The 26,007-nt window shown below is 38.5% G+C and overlaps 1 protein-coding gene across 1 annotated transcript in view; it reads right to left on the bottom strand.

Annotated features, from left to right (window-relative positions):
• The window catches only part of PMS2 (PMS1 homolog 2, mismatch repair system component), a 42,010-nt gene that overhangs the window by 1,023 nt on the left and 14,980 nt on the right, over positions 1-26,007 (bottom strand). The window contains 9 exon segments of the mRNA XM_043976087.1: positions 4,846-5,015; positions 5,242-5,342; positions 7,405-7,572; positions 14,873-15,079; positions 15,081-15,232; positions 15,235-15,484; positions 15,523-15,763; positions 16,676-16,831; positions 18,481-18,565. Coding sequence (XP_043832022.1) covers positions 4,846-5,015; positions 5,242-5,342; positions 7,405-7,572; positions 14,873-15,079; positions 15,081-15,232; positions 15,235-15,484; positions 15,523-15,763; positions 16,676-16,831; positions 18,481-18,565 — 1,530 coding nt within the window.

Raw genomic sequence — 26,007 nt, forward strand, 5'->3', positions numbered from 1 at the left:
TCTAATGGGGGAAACAAGTATGTATAGAAATATAGATGGGGTCTGGATTGGAACTGTCCCTATGATTTCATTGATATAGGAAACTCCTGCATGAGGATCATTTCCTCCATATCAGAGACTAGGGGAAAGAAGAAAGTGAGGGATGATTTCAAAGGGTTTTGAGATAAAGAGAAGGTGAGCAAAGGGAGTTTGTAATAAACAGCCTCAATTTTCACAGTAAGGTAAGAAGAAAGGCTCTCAGCTGAGAGTCAGGGAGAGGGAAGTATCAGATGCTTAAGCAGAAAAGCAGTTTGGAATAGGTTTTGTGGAGAATAAGACAGGGAAGCAATTAGGGAAGAAGAAAGGGGGACCAATTTATAAGCAGATGATCAACTGAACCACTATGAAAAGAGTCTAAGCAAATGAAGAGTTGAGTATTATAATAACACTTTTAGTCATCTCTGGGTTTGTTGATAAACAACAAGCCTCCAAAGAACAACTTTTCATTTACTGTTGCACACAAGCCCACCCCAATAACACTGTTCCCAACTGCTTTGGAATCTTGCCATCTGCCCTGCCACTGCTTGCCTCTCTTTATGAAGAAGAATGACTCTCTGGACCCTTCAAAGACCTTGATACTCCCCTCCCCACCCCACCCTTTTTCTTCACTGCTCCACCCTGAGGGAATTACTCTATTCAACTTTGGGATTCATTCTGGGACGGAGCTGCCTGTTTTGGAGAAAAAGCCAATCTTCACCTCCGCTCTCTTTATCTAACTGGTCCCAGATCATGCTTCAAGCCATCTACCAGGATACCAGGACCTAAACAGCATGGGCATTTCACAATATGCTGTGCTGCAGCATTTATATATGCCCCTGGAACCTCCACTGGACTATGCTTTCTCTGTCTTGATCTGGAAACAATAATCAAATCAATATTAGCCTGGATGATGGACAACCTACTGCTCTATGTCTACTCACTACCTCTGACTATCAACATTAAAGCTCCCTTCCCTGGCCGTCACTCCCCATATATAGTGATGAAGTAGAAAGAGTACTGGCTCTGAAGTCAGGTAGACTTGAGTTTAAATCCAGCCTCAAACACTTACCAACTGTGTGGCTCTGGACAAGTCACCTAAACCTGTTTGCCTCAAGCATTTCCTTAAATGTAAAATGGGGATAATAATAGCAGCTTCCCCCCACCCCCCAGTTGTTATAAGAATCAGAGGAGAGAATATTTGTAAAAAGCACTTACTACAGTAGCTGGCACATAGTAGGTGCTGTACATATACACATGCAGAGAGAGAGATCTCTATATATGTATAAAATGGCTTATTCCCTCCCTTCCTTTCTCCCAGCAGAAAGCTCCTTGAAGACAGATACTAACTTCACTTTGTACACGCAGCATAGCAGAGTGCTTGGCAGGTAATTAAAGGCTTGTTCTCTGACATCAGAAGAGAAACTGGAGAAGAGAGAATCTTAGGATGGGATAGATTTGGAGCTAGAGGAGTGCCTTTATTTTACAGAAGAGGAAACTCGGGCCCAAAGAAGTTCAGTGGTTTGTCCAAGGTCACAAGCATTAGTAGGCAGTAGAAAAAGGCACTGAATTGAGGCTCTCTGATGACAAATCCAGCATTCTCCCTCTAAAAAATCTCCTAAAATCCCTTATTTTTAAAAAATTATTTCCAGGGGCAGCTAAGTGGCACAGTGGATAAAGCACCTGCCCTGGATTCAGGATGACCTGAGTTCAAATCCAGCCCTCAGATATTTGACACTTACTAGCTGTGTAACCTTGGGCAAGCCACTTAACCCTCACTGCCCCCCTTGCCCCCAGCAAAAAAAACCAAAAAAAGTATTTCCAATTAAGATGACTGTATGAAGAGTATGAAGAGTCTCAGAAGAGCCCAGCTCTTCAACGTTTACTCATAACAATGATCTAAAAGAGACATTATATTAAACAATGATCAAGAAATACTAAGAGAGGGGCAGCTAGATGGCACAGTGGATAGAGCACCGGCCCTGGAGTCAGGAGTGCCTGAGTTCAAATCCTGCCTCAGACGCTTAACACTTACTAGCTGTGTGACCCTGGGCAAGTCACTTAACCCCAATTGCCTCACTAAAACAAACAAACAAACAAACAAACAAACAAAAGAAATACTAAGAGAAACCTCTGGGAAAGCTCCTCCATCCAAGCCACAGCCAGAAGCTCTTGCCAGATAAGCTACCATCAGCACAGGAAAAGAGGTCAGAGCTCAGAGAAGACCACAGGAAGCCTCAGGAAGCTTGTCAGCCAAGGCCCATGGGGGAAGCACCCTAACCAGGGAAGCTCCAGGCAGGAGGAAAGCATATGCAAGTACTCCAACTGGGGACACCTCAGAGGATCCAGTGCCACAGCTGGGAAAGTCCCAGGAGAGATGAAGATCACATTAGTGTCCTGCCTGGGGAAACACTAGGAAAGACGGAAGACTGGGACTATTCTAGGGGGTGTAGAAGAACCCAGCAGAATCCTGACTGGGGACACCCCATGGAGGCAAGAAGAGTAGAAGGCTCTGACCAAAGACAATACTCCAGGGAAGGAAATAAGAGGTCACTGGAAGGACCCAGGAAATCAAGATCAGAACCAAACAAGGCCTGACCACCCTACTTGTAAGAGAGTGATTGTAAGAGAGATTGTAAGAGAGTGTGGAACCTTGGCCTGTCACAAAGTCCCAAATCAGGTATTCAGATTAGAAAAAAATGAAGAGAAGACACCAAACACTATGAAGAAATAAACCTAGAAGGATAGAGTAACTCCATAACAATTAAAAGCAGCACTTAAGAGAGGAAAAAGATGCCTTGGCCACAAGAACCAATATGGGGACCTGGAAGAAATGAAGTAAGAGATAAAAAATAGAATTGTAAGTGAAATAAGAATTCTGGAGAAAATAATTAGGAGAATAAGTAGCTTAGAACACAAGGTAGAAAGCTATATCCAAATAGTAAACTTCCTAAAAATTAGAGTGTAGCAAATAGAATTCGATTCCAGGAGACAACAAGAAATATTAAAACAGTCAAAAATGGAAAAAAAATATAAAATGTGAGGCATCTACTATCAAAAAGAACTAATCTAGAAAATAGGTCAAGGACAGACAACTTAAGAATTATTGGTCTCTCTTAAAACTATGACCAAAACTGCTCAGATCTATTAGAACCAAAGGATAAAGTGAAAAGAGAAGTAATCTACAGGTTATCTCTTGAAAGAAAACCCAGGGGCAGCTAGGTGGCATAGTGGATAAAGCACTGGCCCTGGATTCAGGAGAACCTGAGTTCAAATCTGTCCTCTGACACTTGACACTTAACTAGCTGTGTGAACCTTGGCAAGTCATTTAACCCCAATTGCCTCACACACACACAAAAGAAACCCCAAAGTGAAAACCCCAAGACATGTCATAGCCAAAATCCAGAGCCTCTAGGCCCAGGAAAATATACTGCAAGTACTCAGAGTTCAGGTATCAAGGAACCAATCAGGATCACATGAGATCAGGTAGCTTCTACTAAATAGAAGGAAAAATCTTGGAATTTGTACCTTTTCCCCAACAGACAAAAGTACTTACAAGTAAGAATTGCTTGCCCTGCAAGACTAAGTAAAATCATAGAGGAGAAAATGAATTTTTAAAAGAATAAAGGCCTTTTGATAAGATTTTTTTGGGGGGTGGGGTGAGGTAATGAGTGTTAAGTGACTTGCCCAGGGTCACACAGCTAGTAAGTGTCAAGTGTCTGAGGCTGGATTTGAACTCAGGTCCTCCTGAATCCAGGGCCTGTACTCTATCCCCTGTGCCACCTAGCTGCCCCCCAAGAATAAAGGACTTTTAAGCATTTCTGATGGAAAGCCCATACACCATTGCTTTCACACAGCTTCATACACACCATTTCTTCTCCCCCTTGTGCTCTCACAAACCAAAACAGCAGGAACTTCACCCCAAATCCTTCCTGAGAAACAACCATTAGCATGACTGAAAATACTGTAAGCCAGCTATCTTCTCTGACTTTGTCAAGAATGAGACTTCTGTGGATCCACATTCTCACTAGTATAGATACTCTACCAATACACATCACAATCCATCTGTGTCTCATCAGCCTGCATATTTCATGTCCATATCCTTCTAGAGATCTTCTAAGAAATCTAGCCAAAACAACAAAGGCCTTTTTCTAAGTTACTTAATGTTTCATGGATACCACCATTTAATTTAACACTTGGGCCTTCCCATCTACTAACCTTTTTATTTTCTTGACTATACAACCAGAACATCTCCATTTATAGTCATATACATCTAAAAAGAATTTTATGCCACTTCTAAACCATGTCATCATCAATGACATGCCGCATCTTAAGGATACCCACTATGCATTCTTCCATCATCCTTCGGATCACTTCTAATTTTGATTCATCTAAGAAAATGCTGTTCCAGGCTATACAAACTTACTAGAAAAATATTAATGTTTTTTAAATGGGCTTTGGCAGCAGGAAACAAGCAATTTCCCAAGTACAAGCCAGCCCTAGTTTTGCGGTCTCTGTCCAAGACAAACATCACTGATGGACTAATTCAAAGGGCAACCCATCCAACTTCATGTTATAATCTTGTCAAATATGCCACTTTCCAATGAAGCTCATTTTAAAGCTGCTGCAAAGATAATATCCTTATTTTTAAAGCAAGAAAGGCAAAATCTAATACTACTTGAGTCATTATTTGACAGATCTCATTTTATAAGTTTTTTGCTATAATAAAAATAAGTTACACAGAGTCACTAAATTTCATTTAAAAACACAACAAAGCTATTAAATCTCAGCAAACCTGGAAGCAAACAGGTTTTCGTATTCAATACTTACAGATTTCCTACATGCCCTTGAGGCAAACATTTGTCTAACACGAGAGGGTCTGCACATGACTCCAGGGCAATCACTTAACATGAAGATCATCTCATCTATGTCCTGTGGTCCAAATGTCCAGTTTTTACTAGTTGGTAAGGAAATCAATTTAACCCTTTCTGTGACTGGAGCTAAAAGAATATAGAAATTTAAGAATAAATTTTAAGAATATGTTTGAATTTTGAATGCTATTTTTAGTGAATAAAAATGGTTAAATATTTGAGGAAGAAAAGGAAAATATTCAAAAAATTCCAGAATTAGAGCTACATTCATAAAATGATATGATTGAATGAAATAACTCAAAATCCCTTCAAACTTGAAAATATTATGATTCCATGATCCTTGCTAAAAACTTACCAAGTTCATCAATGACAAAATCAAAACCATTCTTTCTAAATATTTCCAGATTTTCTATTAATATAGCTTCATTGATAGCAGTTAAATTGAGAGCCTGGGGTCTGAAAAACAGAAAAAGTTCAAACATAGTTTTGAGACAAACATTCAGTTACAAGATATAACAAAATAATGAAATGGATTCAAAAGAATGGTGCATCACTCCAGTAAGCTGTATGCCTCTACTATGAGCAGTTGGAATGTACCATCAATCCAACAGCTTTCTTGTTCTCCAATACAACCTCACTGAATTATATTTTGGATATTATATTAGCTTACTCTAATACAAGATTTCATTATCTTTTCCTACAATCAAACAAGGTAGAAAAAGTGAGACAAAAAGTGTGTCTTAAAGAAAACTAATTCTGCTATCCTACACTGCCTGTCCTGTTTTGCCTCTGAATGAAAAGTATTACCAAGGAAAGTTGGCCTTCATTATTTTAGAGGCCAATCCAAAGTAAAAATGAGCAAAATCATATAAACAATTAAATATTACTCTTCAGAAAGTGCTTTAGGAAGCACTTTTTTAAATTATAAAGGATAACAAATGACATGCTAAGTGCTTTTATCACAGCTAATAAAAAACAATTTCATTAACTGTTTAGGAAATAAAATATATTACAAATTAGTCTAACTAGTCAAACACTGTCTAAACCATTAAAGGAAATGGTAGAGTTTGTTTCTGGAGCTGATCTGACTATTGTTGAAAGAAATCACATGCAAGTCTTAGCAATTAATTTTTCCAATAAAGAGAAACTGGCCACAAGTAGACTGTAGCTGGTACCCACAAAATTTACAAAAGCTTAGAGGAAAGCCTCCAGCATACTGGAGAGACCTTCTGTGAAGGAGCTGTAGAAGAATATGGACAAGGATTGCATAATATAGGAAGGAATGGATGACATTCTACTTGTATCGATGGAGAAAACCCAATTAACAAGACACTCACAGCCACCAAATATCTAAACATTTATTAAGTACCTACCATCCACCAGGGACTGTCCTGAAGATACAAATACAAAAGTGAAACAGGTCCCTTACAAAAATTTCTGTTACAAGAAACAGCTCCCTCAGCAAGGAAGTGTTGAGGCACAGTTTCAGAAATGAGGATGATATAAAAAGAAAAAAGATCAATAAAAACAGACTTTTAAAAAATTATACAGATCTTACTCTATGAGATCACAGATACTAGGATATGTTTCTGTTTGGTTCTGAACTTATTTCTTAAAAAAAAAAAAAAGGGGCAGCTAGGTGGCGCAGTGGATAGAGCACCGGCCCTGGAGTCAGGAGTACCTGGGTTCAAAGCCAGCCTCAGACACTTGACACTTACTAGCTGTGTGACCCTCGGCAAGTCACTTAACCCCAGTTGCCTTACTAAAAAAAATTAATTAACTAATTAAATAGCTATTACTTCTTGATGACTCTCTCTACTCCCTAAAACCCTTCCTAGTTAAGAAACACAAATCAATAGATTGGCCAAATCTGCCAATGTATGCCATATCCAATATACTTAGTCTACCATCTCTCTGCCAAGAGGTGGGAGACAGTCACCATCATTCCTCTGAGTTTATTTCTCATATGTATGTTAACTTTGTGTTGGAGAAAAAATTATCTGAATGTATCACTTTGCTTAAAAACAGACTTGTAGATTAAGCAAGATGAATACTTAATGAGAAAAAAATCTTGTAAAATTATTGCTTACAGATTTTTATCTGACACAAGAATCAGAGAAAGGCAACTCCTAAAAAGAAAAAAGTTGGGAATTAGGAGAGGATCATCCATCAATTTAGATGTGAAGATCAAGATAGTGAACTGAAGGGGCTTTTAGAAAACAACATTTTAAGCATTTGGATTGGATTGGATTTCAGCATTCAGGATTTGGATCTTTCATCCAAAAGCTTTTCTAAAGAGCCATTGGATAAGATCTTTGAATAGCAAAATTAGTTTATTATTTTAAAGTGTAGATTAACTTCCTGATAAATCAGGTACACATATATTTAATAAGGGGGTGAAAGAGATAGGATTACACCTGAACAGCCTGGTTGCTTAAACACAAAAAAAACACTGTTGTTAAGCTATTTGAGCCAACACCATTTGTAGTTAGCCTATTGAGAATTTTGGTGAACTTACATTATGAGCCTTTGACCTTGCAGAACAGTATGCAATTGTAACATCTCAAAGTTGTATTTCTCATCTGTCGCATGTTGATCAATTATGAAGAGATCTGCATTCAGCTTGGTTATTATAAACCCCAAGTTAAACTGACCAATGATCTCCATTTCTGCAAACATATCTTTACTGCACACAGAAAATTAAGAACACATATGTTAGTTTTGCATTTTTAAACACTCTCCCACCATAAAAAAAAAATCAACTAACTGGAGTGAATACATTTAGTTGTAATTTAAAAAATGAATCTGGGGGGGTGGCTAGGTGGCACAGTGGATAAAGCACCAGCCCTGGATTCAGGAGGACCTGAGTTCAAATCCGGCCTCAGACACTTGACACTTACTAACTGTGTGACCCTGGGCAAGTCACTTAACCCCCATTGCCCCGCAAAAAAAAAAAAAACCAAAACCAACTAATCTGAAAATATTTACAAGAGTAAACCACACTACAAGATTCCTAATTTCTGACTTAATTGTACCCTTTCCCAGTATTTTTTTAACCAATTACTTTTTTTTTTGTTTTTTTTTGTTTGGTTGTTTTTTTGTGTGTGGGGAAATGGGGGTTAAGTGACTTGCCCAGGGTCACACAGCCAGTAAGTGTCAAGTGTCTGAGGCCGGATTTGAACTCAGGTACTCCTGAATCCAGGGCCGGTGCTTTATCCACTGCGCCACCTAGCCGCCCCCTAACCAATTACTTCTTGATGCCTACTGTGCTGTGGAGAAGTAGTGATAAAATGTATTCCCTGTTCTTAAGTCCTTTATAATCCAGTTTTAGAGACAGATGAGATAAACTGAGCATAATACAAAGCATAATTAAAGCAAAATATTGTGTTTTGAGTTTAAAATAATGTTTTAAAATCATATTGGATTAACAAATATGTCCTGAAAAAAGGCACTGTGCCAAGTACTGTGGAAGACAGGAACAAGTATAAGCCATAGTCATTGTCCCTCAAAAAACAGTAGGGAGATGTTCTGTGTTTATACAAAATGATAATCCCACTAGATAAAAGTTCAAGGAATGTCATAAAACAATACCTAATGACTTGTCAAATAAGTGGTAAAGACAATTAATGCTACAAGTTCAGAGTAAGCAGAAATCACTGCTTGCTGGACAAGTTTCATGGAAGATTAACTCAGGCAACATCAAGAATGATGAATAGAGCAAGAATAAAGAGAAGAATAGAAGGGGAAGGGAACAGCATGATCAAAGGCATGGAGGTGGGAAAGCTTACATCTTTTTAGGAGTAAAATAATTAGATTTATTAATTAGTTAATTTGAAGGGTTTCTATAGGGGAGTAGTGTGACACAAGGCTGTAATGGTATACTGGGTCCAGACTATCAGGGGTCCTGATGCTAAATTAGTGGATGTTGATTTTATCTTGTTAGTCACAGAAAGTCACTGAAGGTTTTTGAGCAAAGGAGTGATGAAAATAGTGTTTTAAAATGATTAACCTAGAAGTGCTATACAAGATGAATTAACAGAGGGAAAGAAATGAAGAGGCAGCAATAATAATATCAGAAAATCCTCCAAAAGAAAGACAGAATTGATGCAATGTAATAATCTTTTAATATTCCAGAATTTGCAAATGAAGAAAAAAAATTAAGAGCAACTGGAAGAAATAAAAAGGAGATATGGGGCGGCTAGGTGGCGCAGTGGATAAAGCACCAGCCCTGGATTCGGGAGTATTTGAGTTCAAATCTGACCTCAGACACTTGACACTTACTAGCTGTGTGACCCTGAGCAAGTCACTTAACCCCCATTGCCCTGCCAAAAAATAAAAAAAATAAAAAGAAGATGGAAGTGAGGGAAAATCATCTGATATGCAGATGATCAGAAATTCTCAATATGTTTAACATATAGAAATCACCAGTCAGAATTATAAAGGTGAAAGCAATCAGAAACAAGAAAATCTTCCTTATTACATTAGTAATACTGTCAAATACAAAAAAATTTCTGCTTATTCAGTGGCAGGTTACATGCATAACAAAAGTAAAAGTGGACTAACTTGTATAAATACATTTAGAAAACATACTAAATATTAAATAAAATTCAATTAAGTGAAATTAAAAAGTTATACAAAAATTATATTCTTTTGAAAAATAATATTGTGGGGGCAGCTAGGTAGTGCAGTAGATAGAACACCCGCCCTGGAGTCAGGAGTACCTGAGTTCAAATCCAGCCTCAGACACTTAACACTAGCTGTGTGACCCTGGGCAAGTCACTTAACCCCAATTGCCTCACTTAAAAAAAAAAGTGTCAAAAAAAACAAAAAAAAAAACAAAAAAGAATATTGTGGATAGATAAGTACCAAAAGGACATAAACAAGCATTTTTCTTTTTTTCTTTTTCATTTTTTGTTGCAGGGCAATGAGGGTTAAGTGACTTGCCCAGGGTGATACAGTTAATAAGCATCAAGTGTCTGAGGAAAGATTTGAACTCAGGTCCTCCTGAATCTAGGGCCAGTGCTTTATCCACTGTGCCACCTTAGCTGCCCCAACAAACATTTTTCAAAAAAAGAAATGCAGGGACAGCTAGGTAGCACAGTGGATAAAGCACTGGCCCTGGATTCATGAAGACCTGAGTTCAAATTTGGCCTCAGACACTACTTGATACTTACTAGCTATGTGACCCTGGGCAAGTCACTTAACCCTCACTGACCTGAAAAAAAAGAAAGAAAGAAAGAAATGCAAACTGAGGGAGACTACAGTGTAGAAGGAAACACTATGGTCCAGCTTTCTCCCACAACTACTGTATCAACAAACAAGTTAAGAGCACTGGAAACAGTGACCAGGAAATCCAAGGAGAAACCACAGTGGGTCATTTTTTTCAGCCTAGTGAATATAGAGAAATAGCCAAAGGCCTGCAGGCACTTGGGAGGGCTGTGGGGGTTTACCCAAGAAAGCTACAGAGAGCCTTTGAGCACAGGGATTGGGCTGGGGCCTGTGGTGAGGATGCTGATCCAGTCTAGACTTGATCTGAGGCTATATATCTTGCCCAGAGCAGGAACAGAGTCAGCAGCTCAGTGGCTGACAGGGAACTTGGACCACAGGGGAGCCTGCAATTCTTTTGTTTTGAACCTGTAGAGCCTTTCAAGTAGCAGACAGGGCCTGGGGCCAGAAAGAGTTTACTTACTAGAATTCTAACAAGGACAAGCTTCCAGTTGTGTTTCCCAAACCCAAACAGGAGGCAGTGGTCAGAGGCAAAACAGACTTTTGAGGAGGGACAGGATGAAAAGAGAGGGAGAAGGATAAACAAAAGAAAAAAAGGATGCAGGGAAATACACAGCTAGAAATCATAAATTAGAATATGAATGGGATGAGCTAACCCAAAAAATGGAAATGGATAACATAATGGGTTAGAAACTAGAATCCAATCATATGTTCTATACAAAAGATACCCTTGAGGGGCAGCTAGGTGGCACAGTGGGTAAAGCACTGGCCCTGGATTCAAGAGGACCAAGTTCAAATCTGACCTCAGATACTTGACACTTACTAGCTGTGTGACCCTGAGCAAGTCACTTAACCCTCATTGCCCCATTAAAAAAACAAAACAAACAAAAGATACACACAGTAAAATAAAGGCTGGAACAGAATCTATTATGCTTCAGCTGAAGTAAAAAAATAAAGGGGTAGCAGACAAAGCAAAAGCAAAAATAGACCTAATTAAAAGAAATAATCAGAAGAGCTAGAGACTACATTTTGCCAAAAGATACCATGGACCCTAGCTTCTTAAACTGCGGGTCTTGATCCCATATGGGGTCGAGTAACTTAATGTAGGGGTCCACAAAATATTTGCAACAATAAAAGGCTATGTATGCCTATTTTTATATCCCTATATACCCAGGGTTGCATAAAACTTTCTCAGGCTAAAAGGAGTCGAAAGTGGAAAAAGTTTAGGAAGTCCTGCCATAGACAATGAAGTAGTAGTATCAAAAAGTTTTACAGTAGTTTTTCTGATAAAGGACTCACTTCTCAAACATATAGGGAACTGAGTCAAGTTTATAAAAATAAGAGCCATTCCCCAGTTTGAACAGGTAGTTGTCAGAAGAAGGAATCAAAGCTATTAATAGTCAGGATTAGAGAAAGTCAAATTAAAATAACTCTTAAGATCTCACACCTATCAGAAATGACAATGCCAGAAAAAAATAGGTACATTAATGAACCATTGGTGGAGTAGTGAACTGATCCAACCATTCTGAAGAATAATCTGGAACTGTGCCCAAAGGGCTATAAAACTGTGCATACCCTTTAATCCAGGAATACCACTACTAGGTCTGTACCCCAAAGAGATCAATGACAAAGGAAAAGGACTTATATGTATAAAAATATTTATAGCACTTCTTTTTTGTGTGTCAAAGAACTGGAATATTAAGGGGATGCTCATCAATTGAGGAATGCTGAACAAGTTGTAGCAATGATTGTGATAGAATACTATTGTGCTTTATGAAATGATAAGGGGGTGGTTTCAGAAAAACATAGTAAGACATATATGAACTGATGCAAAATAAAGTGAGAAGAACCAGGAGTTCATTGTGCTTGGTAATAGCAATGATGTGTTGATGATCAACTGTGAAAGACTTGGCTAGTCTGATCAATACAATGATCCAAAACAATTCCAAAGGATTCATGATGAAAAAATGCTATCCACCTCCAGAGAGGGAACTGAGGAACTCTCCAAATTGAAGTATAATTTTCTCACTTTATTTTTTTGCTTTGTTTTGCAATATGGCTCATATGGAAATATATTTTGCATGATTTCACATGTATAATTGATATCATATTGTTTGCCTTTTCAGTAGGTGGAAGAGGAATGGGAGGGAAAGACTCAAAATTTTAAAAGAAAAGAATGTTTTAAAAAGAAAATATTTTTTTAAAAATTTCTAAAAAGAAAAATGCTGGGGGCAGCTAGGTGGTGCAGTGGATAGAGCACCAACCCTGGATTCAGGAGGACCTGAGTTCAAATTCAGCCTCAGACACTGACACTTACTAGCTGTGTGACCCTGGGCAAGTCACTTAACCCCAATTGCCTCACCCCCACCAAAAAAAAAAAAAGAAAAAAGAAAAATGCTACAAATCACTAGTAAAAAATGTAAATTAAAACATATAAATTAACACTACTTTGAAGTTCTATCTTATACCCATAAGACTGGCAAAGTTAACAAAGAAGGAAAATGACAAATGTTGGAAGGCCTATGAAAATAGGTTCAGCTGGTGAAGCTGTGAACTGGTCTGGCTATTCTGGAATGCCCTAAAAGTCACTACCCTTGCTAGGCCTATGCCCCAGAGAGATTAAAAAAAAAAAAAAAAGAGGAAAAGACCTCATACATATACAAATATTTATAGCAGTTCTTTAGTAAACTGGAAACTGAAGGAGTGCCCATCAGCTGGGAATGCTGAACAAAATATGATACATGACACAGTATCATCAACATTGAGTGATGATCTACTGTGATGGACTATATTCTTCTCACCAATGCAATAGTACAGAAGAGTTCCAGGGAACTCATGATAGAAGAGGATCTCCAAATCCAAGAGGAAAAAAAAAAAAGAACTGTGGAGTATAGATGCTGAATGAACCATACTATTTCTTTTATTTTTAGTGCTGTTGTTTTTTTTTTCTATTTTGAGGTTTTGCATCATTGCTCTGATTTGTTCTCTTATAACAGGACTAATGCAGAAATAGGATTAATGTTATTATGTGTATATATATATATATGTGTGTATATATATATATCTATATATATGTATATGTATATAGATATATAAATATAACCTATATCAGATTACCTGCTGCTGTCTAGGGGAGGGGGGGAGGGAAGGGGAGGGAGGGAGAAAAATCTGAAATTGTAAAGCTTGTATAAACAAAAGTTGAGAACTATCTTTACATGTAATGGAAAAAATAAAATACCTTATATGTTAAAAAAAATGATACATGAATATGATGTCATTAAGAAATGATGAAAGAAATAATTTTAGAGAAACCTGGGAAGACTGTATGAACTGATGCAGAGCCAGAAGACCAATTTATATGTTATTAAGATCTACAACTTTGAAAGATATAGCTCTGATTAGTGCAGTAACTAGCCATGATTCCAGATAAAGCTAAATTATGTTTCCTGCTTCTTGACAGAGGAAGAACAAGACAGACATTTTTGCACATGACCAATTTGAACATTTGCTTTGCTAATGTATTGTTAGGCATTCTAAACGGCATTGCATATTAATTGTAAAAAATTTATTTCATTACCTGTTTCTGCCTTATAAAGTATGTGATATTGTCATTTAACTTAAAAAAGTAGTTGAAATAGGACTACAGAAAAATCTAAGCAGAATGACATTTTTTATATTTCTGAATATGTGCTGATCTCTTTGCTAAATCTTTGGATATGTTCACTTCCAAATAGAAGTTGGAGATTTTCTATGCAATGCAGTGGAAGATCCACCAATTCAAAAAAGAAAAAAGAGAGGGAAGTAGACCATTTAGGGGTCTATTACAGTAAAACATTAACAGGCGGGAGATAAAAGTTTGAACTAGGGTGCTAAAAGATATTAACTGATATGAGGCCTTACCAAGGAAGAGTTTATAGGATTTGGCATGAAGGAAACATAGGAGAAGTGATCTGATATGTAGCTGAGCAAAGCAAGAAAAGGAAAGTTAAAGATGACTTAGAGGTCTTGAGCCTGGTTAGCCGGAAGAAAGTTAGTACCACAAAGAGAAAAATGTTCTTAGTAGTGTTAAGAGAAATAAAGTAAAAAAAGTAGGTCAGGAGAAATAAGGAGAATTCGAGAAGACGGCATAACATTTAAATTTAAAGGTCTTACAGGCAAATGAATACATGGAACTAGAGTTCAGAAAAGACCAAAAACTCTTGGGAAGAGGTAGATCTTGACTTGAGCTTTAAGAATGGGTGGGATCTAAGTAAGATTGAAGGTGGAGAACAATCTGGCCACATACAGAGGAAGGTAAGATGGGAGAAAGGGTTGGTTTTGTTAGGGGAGGGAACACAAGTTAAAATGGGGGAGATATTAAAATGGGAATGTCCAGGGGGCAGAGATACCAGAGCTTATGTGAGAAGACTGGACTAAACCAAGAAATTTGGGGGTTGTTATTAACACAGAGATACAGAGCTGAGGCCATGAGAATGGATGAGTTCTCAGGAAAGGGAAAAGAATCTAGAGCCAAGGACTTAATAGTTCACTTAAATTTCAAATGACTATGAGGTAAAAAATTTGAAAAGAAGTTCACATCAATACCTAATTCTTCTATACATGTGACAATTTAACATGTTACTCAATTTGTTTTGCTCTCAAGTGGGTTATAGGGAAAATACAATTAAGGTAAAAAATACCTTTTTTCACTTATTAGCTGTGTGACCTTGGGCAAGTCACTTAACCCCTCATTGCCCCCCCAACCCCCAACTTAAAAATACCTTATTTCTTTTCTTAGTTCATCTTCTGCAGCCTGATTTTCTCCAGGGCTTATCTTTGCCCTAAATCTTCTGTAATTCTCTGCCTTTACCCTTTGTTGTTCCTGCTCCTGCAGCTGCTTCAGCCGTTTAGTTAAGGAACTCATGGAAAAGTTAAGAGGCACCTCTTTCTTAGTAACTTTAATGGCTACATCCACCTGAGATGCTGAAGGTCCTCAGCATTCATCACCTTTGGAGGAACAGTGAAATTTAAAGAAGCCACTTCCTTTTAAATCGCTTCCCTTTTGGTGATGAGTTATTGCTTGGCTGAGGCAAATTTCTGAAGTCATTCTCAAGACCTTTTTTCATCCAAACTACATTCAGTGATTGGAAAACTGATTGTCAGTTTCTGATGGCTTCTTAAAAGGTTCAACACTTTCTTCTGAAAATGAGTAATCTTCCTCAAGCGAACTTGTGACACATTCCCTACCAACATGGGTACTCCTCTCTGGGGTGCTGAAACCTTCATCAGACTGTGAAGTGCTACTGTGTCCTGAATCTTTGTCACTGTCTACTGGCTTTGGATTCCTACTGCTCTGTACGCATGGGCTTGGCTCCAGCATCTCCTCCTGACTGCTATGCTCTTTCCCAGGGATTAGTTTGGGGGAGTTGACAGGACTTTGGAGTGCTACAAAATGACCAAATATTTCTCTGTTTTTGGAGAGTCTTGTGGTTGTTTATGAGTTTTTAGATTCTGTGAACTGTGTTCTGTTGTATGACGAAGAGAAAATTCTTCTCGTAGTCTGGCAATAGTTAATGTTCTTTTTTCTTCCCCTTTAGTAGGTAGTGAGATGGGCTTCTCCTTTTCTGGAAAGGGTTCTTCCATCTCTGTTGAACACATCTTTAATAAATTACCTAAAACAAACATGAAGAGAGAACCACTTCAGGGACTCTTCCTTGGAAATAAGAGATTTAACAGTGGTTGACTGCAACTCAAAAACCAAGTGCCCTTGGTTGCTAGGTGTAGCTCAGACCCCTAAGACCAAATCTGATAGGGGTAGAGAAGCAACAGCCAGCTCTTTTCCCTAAAAGGCAGGGTTTAGGGACCCATAACTTCTTCTCCCTGTATCATTTTTCTTTTAGGAACATTCTCTCCCAACTGATTCCAGAAATGTCTAGCCTAACACTATTTTAAAATCCATGTTAATTAGAGTGAATGGCTTCCCATTTATGCCCAATTGCCACTTGGTAAAATAATGATTAGTCATATCAATAAATGTGTGACAGATTAGCTGTCTAAATTTTATTTCATTATAACAATAAACTCTGCTTACACATACTCAAGCCAGACTTTATTGCTCAGGAAGCATCATCCTTTTTTTGAAAACCTGAGCTTCCATTTCTATGAACACAACTGACTCTCCTTGTCTATGACTAACTATGGGCAGAGGTTTCCATATATACTACATCTAAGGTAATTTGTGTTCAATATGTACCCATTTGTTATAAAATCCAACTAACTCATGCATTAAAAAAAGAGTCCAGTGGTCCTGTGACAAAGCTACTTTACCCTTGGAACAATAAGTAGCATGCCAAAATAGGTAAAATTTTTCATTTTTCTTTTCTTTTTTTTTTTTTGTGGGGCAATTGGGGTTAAGTGACTTGCCCAGGGTCACACAGCTTGTAAGTTTTAAGTGTCTGAGGCAGAATTTTAACTCAGGTCCTACTGAATCCAGGGTCGGTGCTCTATCCACTGCGCCACCTAGCTGCCCCAGAATAGGTAAAATTTTTAATAGCATTTAAAAAATACATTTATAATTTTCTTACCTTCAATGTTCAATAGTGGCTTCTGGTTGACACTAAGTTTATTAACGCCACTATCAAACATTCCTATCAGAGATGTCTTTAGCACTGCCAACAAAAGCTTCTCTTCTTGTAACAAAATTTGCCTTTTGTCTGGGGTTACGTTGATATCCACACACTCTAAAAACAAAACAAAACAAAAATGCATTTATTACACTTTTAATTAAACTTTAACAATGAGAAGAGTGAAACCCCTCCACTTTATAAGGTAAAAATGGCCAAGAGATACAATAATTTAAATCTTATGACTTCACTATAAATAATACAGAAATGGGCAAAGAGATCATTTTATCTCTAAAAACCTTACTGGATAGTTCTTACTTCCGGCTTGGCTACAACATTAAAAAGTCACCTTTGTCCTAACAAAATAATTAACTTAGTTTCAAAGAGATCATCTAATCAGGGTTGTACAGTAAATTGTTTCCATTCATATTACAGCTATATCATTTCATTTTTTTCTTATTGGAGTAATATTGTCTAAGTTTTAAATGACTTTGATTAAACAAATATTATTCATTTCCTGCTATGAATAAGCCATGGCATGAGGCACCATGGGAAGACAAAGTAAAATGGAGTCCTTGTCCTGAAGGCACTTGTAATTTGGGAGAAAAAGACATGGCAAATGGGGCAGCTGGGTGGTGCAGTGGATAGAGCACTGGCCCTGGATTCAGGAGGACCTAAGTTCAGATCAGGCCTCAGACACTTGACAATAGCTGTGTGACCCTGGGGCAAGTCACTTAACCCCAATTGCCTCACCCCCCCCCCCAAATAAATAAATAAAATTTTTTTTTAAAAAAGATTCTACTAAAAAAGATATGGCAAATACACAAATAACTATAGTATAAGAAAGACTACAAATGTCATAAGAGAGGTATATGAAAAGTATTTCATAGTTGAAAGGCACAAAAGATCAACTCTAATTAGGGGGTGAAGTAGAAAGAAATGGAAAGGGATGAAAGGTCTTAACAATGGAAAGATTTTGACAGATGGAAACATAGTTTGGGGAGGGACAAGGCAATGGCTTAGAGACAGAAAACTGCAAGGTAAGCTCAAGAAACTGAGTAATCCAGTTTGGTTGGAACATAGGGTATAATTTGGGTTTTAGTGTGAAATAAGGCTGGAAAGGTAACTTTGGCCTATCTAGCAAAGTTCCTTGAGCAACAAACTAAGTGATTTGGACTTTATTTGGTAAGCTATGGGAAGCTACTGAATAGTTTGCTATTTGTTTTCTCCACATTGCTTTCTATGTCTGGAATGAACTCTCCCTATCTCTCCAAGCCCACTTCAAATGCTACCTATTCAATTCAAAAAACGGGAAGCCTTCACTGATTCCCCCTAAGCCAGAAGTAATCTTTACCTCCTTCATAACACGTTACTTGGAGCTGCTGGATTCCAGTTTCTATCTTGATTATTTTTTTTTTACCTGCCTTATCTCTCCTACTTGGAAGTAAGATCCTTGAGTGCCTGCACCATGTCTTATTTGTATGTCTTTTCTGGTACTTAGCACGGTGCCAAAAGCAGAGGGCACAAGAAATATTGGCTAAATAAAAGTGAACTAAATTTCTGAGCATGACAGGGATGGGATTAGAAGTGGTAATTTTAGGAAGAGTAACCTGTTACCAAGATGTAGGATGGATTGGAAGGGGGAAGATAAAACGAGGAACATCTCTTAGGAGGCTATTGTATCATTAAAGGTGAGAACCTAAACCAAGGCAACAGGAGTGGGGACAAAAAGGAAAACAATAGATTTGACAGATATTAGAACTCACCAGAATCAACGGAAATGTTAAGAACAACAAACGGATACTGGTGCCGATTATATAAATGGTAGACTTCATTCACTAGTCTGGAAATCTATAGAAAGAACAAAGATTAGTAATGGTTATAAATATTCTATTTTCTTTAACATTGTGGTAACTCTAGCCAACCAACATTTAATCTTAGAACTATAAAACATTAGAGCTTAATGAGTCCTTAGAGATCATTAGTTTAAGGATTGGCGAACTGGTGCCTATAGGACAAATCTAACCTGACTGTTTCTGTACAGTCTACAGGACAAATCTGACCCAACACCTGTTTTTGTTTGGCCCACAAGCTAAAACTGTTTTTTACATTTCATAAAAATGTTTTGCTGAATTTAACTTTTAAAATGTAAAAAAAAAAATTCTTAGCTCCCAGGCAGGCAAAAACAGGTGGTGGGCCAAACATGGCCTCTGTCAAGCCCTGATTTAACACTGCCCCCCATTGTTATTTTATACAAGAGGAACTGAAAGCCCAGAAAGATAAAATTATAAGGATTTTTTTAAAAGGCTGCTTCCTAAATAATCAGTCAGTTAACATTTATTAAGGGACTACCATGTGCTTGGCACTGTGCTGAGTGCTAAAATGAATCCATTTCTAAGACCTTTCTGTTTATTGAAAAGTAACTCCCTATGTCCCAGTGTTTCAGTAGGATGCAGACATGGTTTGGATTGAGATGAGATATCTATAAAGGTGATCAATGTGCTACTCTATACAAGCATATAACAAGACTACTAGTTAGCTTTAGTGTTGTGTCATATGATTGGACAAACAGTAATATGGGGAAAAGTAGACATTCAAAATGGTGGAATCAGAGCAGATAGGAAACATAAGTGGATTTTAAATGTTACAGAAAAATGGAAAATGGTTAATAGAGTTCCAAAACGCTGAGAATGTGAATTAAAAAACTGAACTACAGGGGCAGCTAGGTGGCGCAGTGGATAGAACACCAGCCCTGGAGTCAGGAGTACCTGAGTTCAAATCCGGCCTCAGACACTTAATACTTACTAGCTGTGTAACCCTGGGCAAGTCACTTAACCCCAATTGCCTCACTAAAAAAAAAATAAACAAAAACCTGAACTACACATCCACGTAGTCACTGAAAGGTTTTAAGTTTAATCTGATGCAGAAGTTATATGTATAAACACCTGGAAAATGATTAAGAAGATCTGTAAAAATAGACATGCACATTCAGTCTGTAGGTGGACTGGTCTTAAAAAGCACAGAGGTTTGAAAAATTGTGGCTTGGAAGATAGTACAATTTGGGGCAGCTAGGTGGCGCAGTGGATAGAGCACCGGCCCTGGAGTCAGGAGGACCTGAGTTCAAATCCGGCCTCAGACATTCAACACTTACTAGCTGTGTGACCCTGGGCAAGTCACTTAACCCCAATTGCGTCACTTAAAAAAAAAAAAGATAGTACAGTTCGGAGTATTCTAACCTTGAATGGATGGCCAGACACAAAGAATAGTCTTCAGTGGCCTACTGTCCATTCTTTTTTTTTTTCTGGAGTTAAGGCAAACTTTTATCAATATCAGGGAAGGTAATTAAGGGATCACAGACACTGTCAGATAATTATTGTTAGGTGATTCTTGATGCCCATCTGAGTTTTCTAGGAGAATGTTCAAGTCTCTCCTCATTCATTATTCCTCTGCTTATCTGGTTTGGGGAAGAAAACCTGGGTGAGCCCCATTAGGTCCTTGATCATAGATAATGGTCTCTGGTTGGTCTACCCATAAGGCAGGGGCTCCTCTTGACTGGGTAAGTCACATAGTTTTTCTTTACACCATCAAATAAGAGCTCTGGGGGTGCAGCTAGGGGGAACAGTGGATAAAGCACTGGCCCTGGATTCAGGAAGACCTGAGTTCAAATCTGGCCTCAGACACTTGACATTTACTAGCTGTGTGACCTCGGGCAAGTCACTTAACCCTAATTGCCCAGCAAAAACAAAAACAAAACAAAACAAAGATCTCTGTCCCACCTCCAAACTCTACCTGCACTAACACAAGGGCCCACCAATCTTGGGGAAGACACAGGTGGCAGAAGTCCTGGTGACCATTCTTAAGGAGGATTTTAGGAAGAAGTCACAGAGATCTGTCCCCTGGTCTTGTGCTATTCAACATTTTTTGTTAGTATTATTGTTTGCCCTTAATTCTCGAAGAGGACCATCACATCAGGGTGATGTTACGACTTGTATTTAAGTGAGGGAGGGCTGTGCAAGGTCACCAACCTCACTCTCTCCTCCAGAGCCATCTGGGTCCAGTAGCAACATATATATCAGGAAGATTGGAGATAGCCCTGGATGACTTGGGCAACTGGGGTTAAGTGACTTGCCCAGGGTCACACAGCTAGTAAGTGTCTGAGGTGAGATTTGAACTAAGGTCCTCGACTCCAGTACCAGTGCTTTATCCACTGCAACACCGAGCTGTAACCCCCTTTTAAAATTTTGTTAGTGACTTGACTTTTTTTTGTTAGTGCATGGGTGGTAAATTTATAAAATTTGCAAATGACATAAAGCTAGGAGAGAGAAAATGCTGATAATGTGTGTGAGAGAGTGAGAATCCCAAAAGTTTATAAGAGAGAACAACTGGCCAAACTGAAAGAGATAAAATTTAATAAGATTAAGTATAAAGACTGACACTTGGGTTAAAAAAAAAACTGCAGGAGACATGGTGGTGCATGAAAAAAGCCTGGGGTTTTAAATTGTACTTTAAGCTCAATGTCTGTAAGATAGAGCAACTGTCTTACAATTGCTAACGAAAAAACTAGTGAAATCTTAGGTCACATTATTAGAAGTAGTATGCAGAATGAAAGCAGTGAGGGTTTGATGTCTTTTGTCCTCATCTCACCATATCCAAAACACTGTTCAATTCAGGGTGCCACAAATTTAGGGAGAACACTAATGAATGGGAGCAGGTACAAAATTGAAACCAGAATGGTAAAAGAACTGAAGATAATAACAAAGCAGCATCAGATAAAAAAAAAAGAAATACTAATTTTGAAGGAAAGATTTAAGCAGCCCTCAAATATCTGAAGGCCCTGTCTGCTAGTTGGAAGGTTCTACAAAAGAATTGCGGGCTCCCCTGTGGTCCAAGTTCCCTGTCAGCCACTGAGCTGCTGGCTCTGTTCCTGCTCTGGGCAAGATATATAGCCTCAGATCAAGTCTGGACCATAGTACTTCCTTCTACACTGTAGTCTCCCTCAGTTTGCATTTCTTTTTTTGAAAAATGTTTGTTGGGGCAGCTAAGGTGGCACAGTAGATAAAGCACCAGCCCTGGATTCAGGAGGACCTGAGTTCAAATGTGGCCTCAGACATGTGAAACTTATTAGCTGTATGATAGTCCTCTCTGTCTCCCACCCCACAAATCTTTTCTTCAGGAGAAAAAAAATGAGATTATGGAACATATAAAAAAAGCACTGACTCTGGACTCCGAGGTCATGAATTTAAATCCCATGTGATGATTACCACCCATGTGACTTAGGGTAATTCACCTAACCTCCCTTGGACTCAGTTTCCTTATATATAAAGTGAAGGGGTTGGTCTAGGCCTCTGAGGTCCTTTCTGAAGATAGATCTATAAACCTTGAGAAAAGAGAAGCACTGAAGGCCATGTCAGAGGTTTGCTTTGGGTCCACTTGATAGTAACATACCTTCCTCCTTCCCCACCCCTATGGCTCCCACTTTATGACATTAGCAGCAGCTGTGTAAGGCAAAGCCAAGAGTCAGTCTCTGGGAAAAAAAATCATATCATCCATGGCAGAAACCCCAGGAGATGATGACATGGCTGCTTTTAAACTGATTTATAACCAGATCCCTCCACTTTATCTTCTGAACTATGCACATTAATGACAGTCCAAGAGCTGGGTTGTTTACAGCTGGTGACTATGGATTTGTGGATTTGTTTATCTGGAAAGAGGGCTAGAAATCCTTTAAAAAAAGGTCCAATGTAAAACATTTAATCACCATAGTGATGAAGTCTATTTAGGAAAGTCACTTCATGCCTGTAGGTTGTAGTTTCCTTGTCTGTAATCAATGAATTTATAAAACAACAAAAATAATTAGAGCAAAGTCTAAAGACTGAAAAAATAGAAGAAAATATAAGATTAAAGATATCAAAAAAAAATTGACCTGTAAAAACAGGTCAAGAAAGATAACTTAAGAATCGCCAGACTATATATGGTTAAAAAGTCTGGACACTAGATTTCAAGAAATCATAAATGAAAATTTCCCACATCTATCAGAACCAGAGAGCAAAACAAAGATAAAAAATTCCACTATTATTTCCTGAAAGGAACTCCAAAAGGAAAAAAGTCCTAGAACATTATAGCCAAAATCCAGAGTTCCCACATCAAAGGAAAAACACTACAGGTATCCAAAAAGAAACAGTTCAATTATCAAAGTCAGTTACATAAGACCTGGAATCTTCCACTATCAATGAGATCCTGGAATACAATACTTAAAAAGGCAAAAGAGACAGGCTTACAACCAAAGACAACTTATCTTGCAAAACTGAGTATAATCTGATAGGGTGAAAAATGGATTTTTAATAGAATAGAGGTCTTTCAAGTATTTCTGATGAAAAATCCAAAGCTTAATAGGAACTCTGAAATACAAGCACAAGAGTCCAAAGGAACCTAGAAAGGTAAATTTGAGAACATGGGGAGACTTCCTGGGCGGAACCAAGATGGCAGAAGACAGGCAGTGATTCCTCAGAGCTCTCCCCCATATCCCTCCAAATACCTTCAAACAATGTCATAAGACAATTCTTAGAGAAGCAAAACCCACAAAAGGACAGGGTGAGATAATTTTCCAGCCAAAGATAGCCTAGAAGGTTGGCAGGAAAGGTCTGTTATACCAGGGTGAGAGTAGAGTGCATATCCGGGCTACACTGTGCAGACCCAGCCTGAGAGAATCAGGCCTCTGGAACCTTGGAATCAGCAGAGGCAACGTCTACTTCTGGAACTCAGCTCACGGTCCACAGAGGGGGCTAAGCAGTTGGCCAGGGGGAGATTATAGGGGTCTCTGCTGACATTGAGGTGGAACTCTGTTGTGTTGCCCGTGCTCGGAACTAGGAAGCATTCTTGAGTGACGGTCCAAGTGGGGAATGGGTGCAGGCAACCCAAAGCTTGCAACCGCTGTGAAACAGAATTCTGTTCCCTGGTCAAAGAGCAAGCAGGCCTGTTGTTACTTACAGACCAGAGCACAGGCCAGGAGAGTGCAGAACTTGCCTCTCCTTAAATCATACCACCTGGGACCCCCTGAAGCTTGAGATGGTGTGCCCTGGAAGCAGTGCCCCATTTTAAGAAGGAGTTAAAAGTCAAGAAATAGGCTGTCAAAATAAGCAGACAGAAAAAAATGCAGACCCGAGAAAGTTTCTTTGGTGACAAGGAAGACCAAAATACACCCTCAAAAGAACATGGAAGGATCTGCATGATGATGTCATACTCATGTTCTAATGGAGGACAAGAAACAAATGTCTCTTCGGAACCACCTATCTTCAAAGGGTATTGAAGGAGTTAAGAAGAACAACAGAAGTCCCAAGGGAAGGCTATTCTAAAGGTTTAAAGACAGGAAAGAGAAGGAGGCTAAAAGGAGACATATCCCAGGGTAGGACTTGCTGTCTCTTATAACTGTGATGAATGAAAAATGTATACAGGGGGGCAGCTAGGTGGCGCAGTGGACAGAGCACCGGCCCTGGAGTCAGGAGTACCTGAGTTCAAATCTGGCCTCAGACACTTAACACTTACTAGCTGTGTGACCCTGGGTAAGTCAGTTAACCCCAATTGCCTCACTAAGGAAAAAAAAAAAAGAAAGAAAAATGTATACAGACACAGAAGAAGGGATGAAAAGTAGTGGGCAACAGTTATGAACCTCACTGTTATCTAAAATGGACAAACAGGGCTTGAACATACATAGTGCGGTAAAGAAATATATCCAACTCAACAGAGAAACAAGCAGGGGCAGGATGAGGAAAGAACTATAATCTAAGTGAGTGTGCCTCAGATTGCCTTTTATTTGGGGAGTGGCTGAACAAACTGTGGCATATGAAGGTAATGGAACATTGTGCAGTTAAGAAAGAGAAAAAAATTATTTCAGAGAATCCTGGGTAATATGTATTGACCCAGAGAGAAGTGACAGAACCAGAATAATTTATAAAAGGATAGTGACATTGCAAAGAGAAACAACTTTGAAAGACTTAAAAAACTCTGATCAATGCAATGATAACTATGTTTTCTAAGGATCTATGATGAAGCATGTTACCCACCTCCTTAAAAGGGATGAATACAAGGTGGAGAAAGAGAAATATGTTTTAAACATGGCCACTGGGTGCATTTGTTTTTATTGTCTATGTATATTTGTTACAAGGGTTTTTTAAATTCCTCCTTCCCTAGGTTTTACTGAGTGGGAGGAGATCAAGAGGGAAGCTAGAGGTTAGCAATAGTGATTCAAAAAGAGAAAGGGACCATTGTAACATAGAATAGCACAGAAGGAAATTGAAAAGGAAACAGACAGGTAGGACAGTTTGGAAAGTAATGTGTAGGGGCAGCTAGGTGGTGCAGTGGATAGAGCACTGGCCCTGGATTCAGGAGGTCCTGAGTTCAAATCCAAGCTCAGACACTTGACACGTACTAGCTGTGTGACCCTGGGCAAGTCACTTAACCCCAATTGCCCCCCGCCCCCGGAAAGTAATATGTAGAATTTATTATATACATACAATATATATATATATACATATATACAAATATATGTACGGGGAAGGGGCATGAAAAAGCAAGCAGTATGAAATGGAGGTTCATGGCTTCATATAGATTCCTCTTTTTGTGTCTTATCCTGTAAAGAAATGCTCAATTTTTTTTTTTTTTGGTGTTTGAGAATTTTTTTTTTCAAAAAAACAAATGGAATAGGCTGCCTTGACCTTGGGATTTATAACATTGGAAAATTCCCAAAATTGAAAAGATGGTCACTTGCCAATTATGTCATAAAGAAGCTAGAGGCAGCATGGTACAAAGCATTGGCTATGGAATCAAATAACGTGGATTCAAAGTCCACCTTTCAAGTTTACAATCTAGTCAATTAACCAACTGGGACCTCAGTTTCCTCATCTATAAAATGAGAAAGATGGACTAGACAGATGGCCTCTAAGGTCCCTCTGAACTCTAGACCTATGATCCCATAAACTACTCTGAAGTCTCAACTGAGTGAGTTGTTCTGAACACTTGGGATGTTTGTCTAAGTTTAGTATAATTCTATTTTAATTTTCATTAGTAACAAATATAAATATATTTGTAACAACAATGTAGTGTATATAGAAAAGTTCTGAAATGAGTATAAAACACTGCCTACCTCAAAGGGATGTTGTGAGAAAAGTGTTCTGTAAACCTTAAAATGATATGGAAGAGGAGGCAGCTAGGTGGTGCAGTGGATAAATCACTGGCCCTGTATTCAGGAGGACCTGAATTCAAATCCAGCTGCAGACACTTGACATTTACTAGCTGTG

This window comes from Dromiciops gliroides, chromosome 1, assembly GCF_019393635.1.
Source record: "Dromiciops gliroides isolate mDroGli1 chromosome 1, mDroGli1.pri, whole genome shotgun sequence".
Lineage (NCBI taxonomy): Eukaryota > Metazoa > Chordata > Mammalia > Microbiotheria > Microbiotheriidae > Dromiciops > Dromiciops gliroides.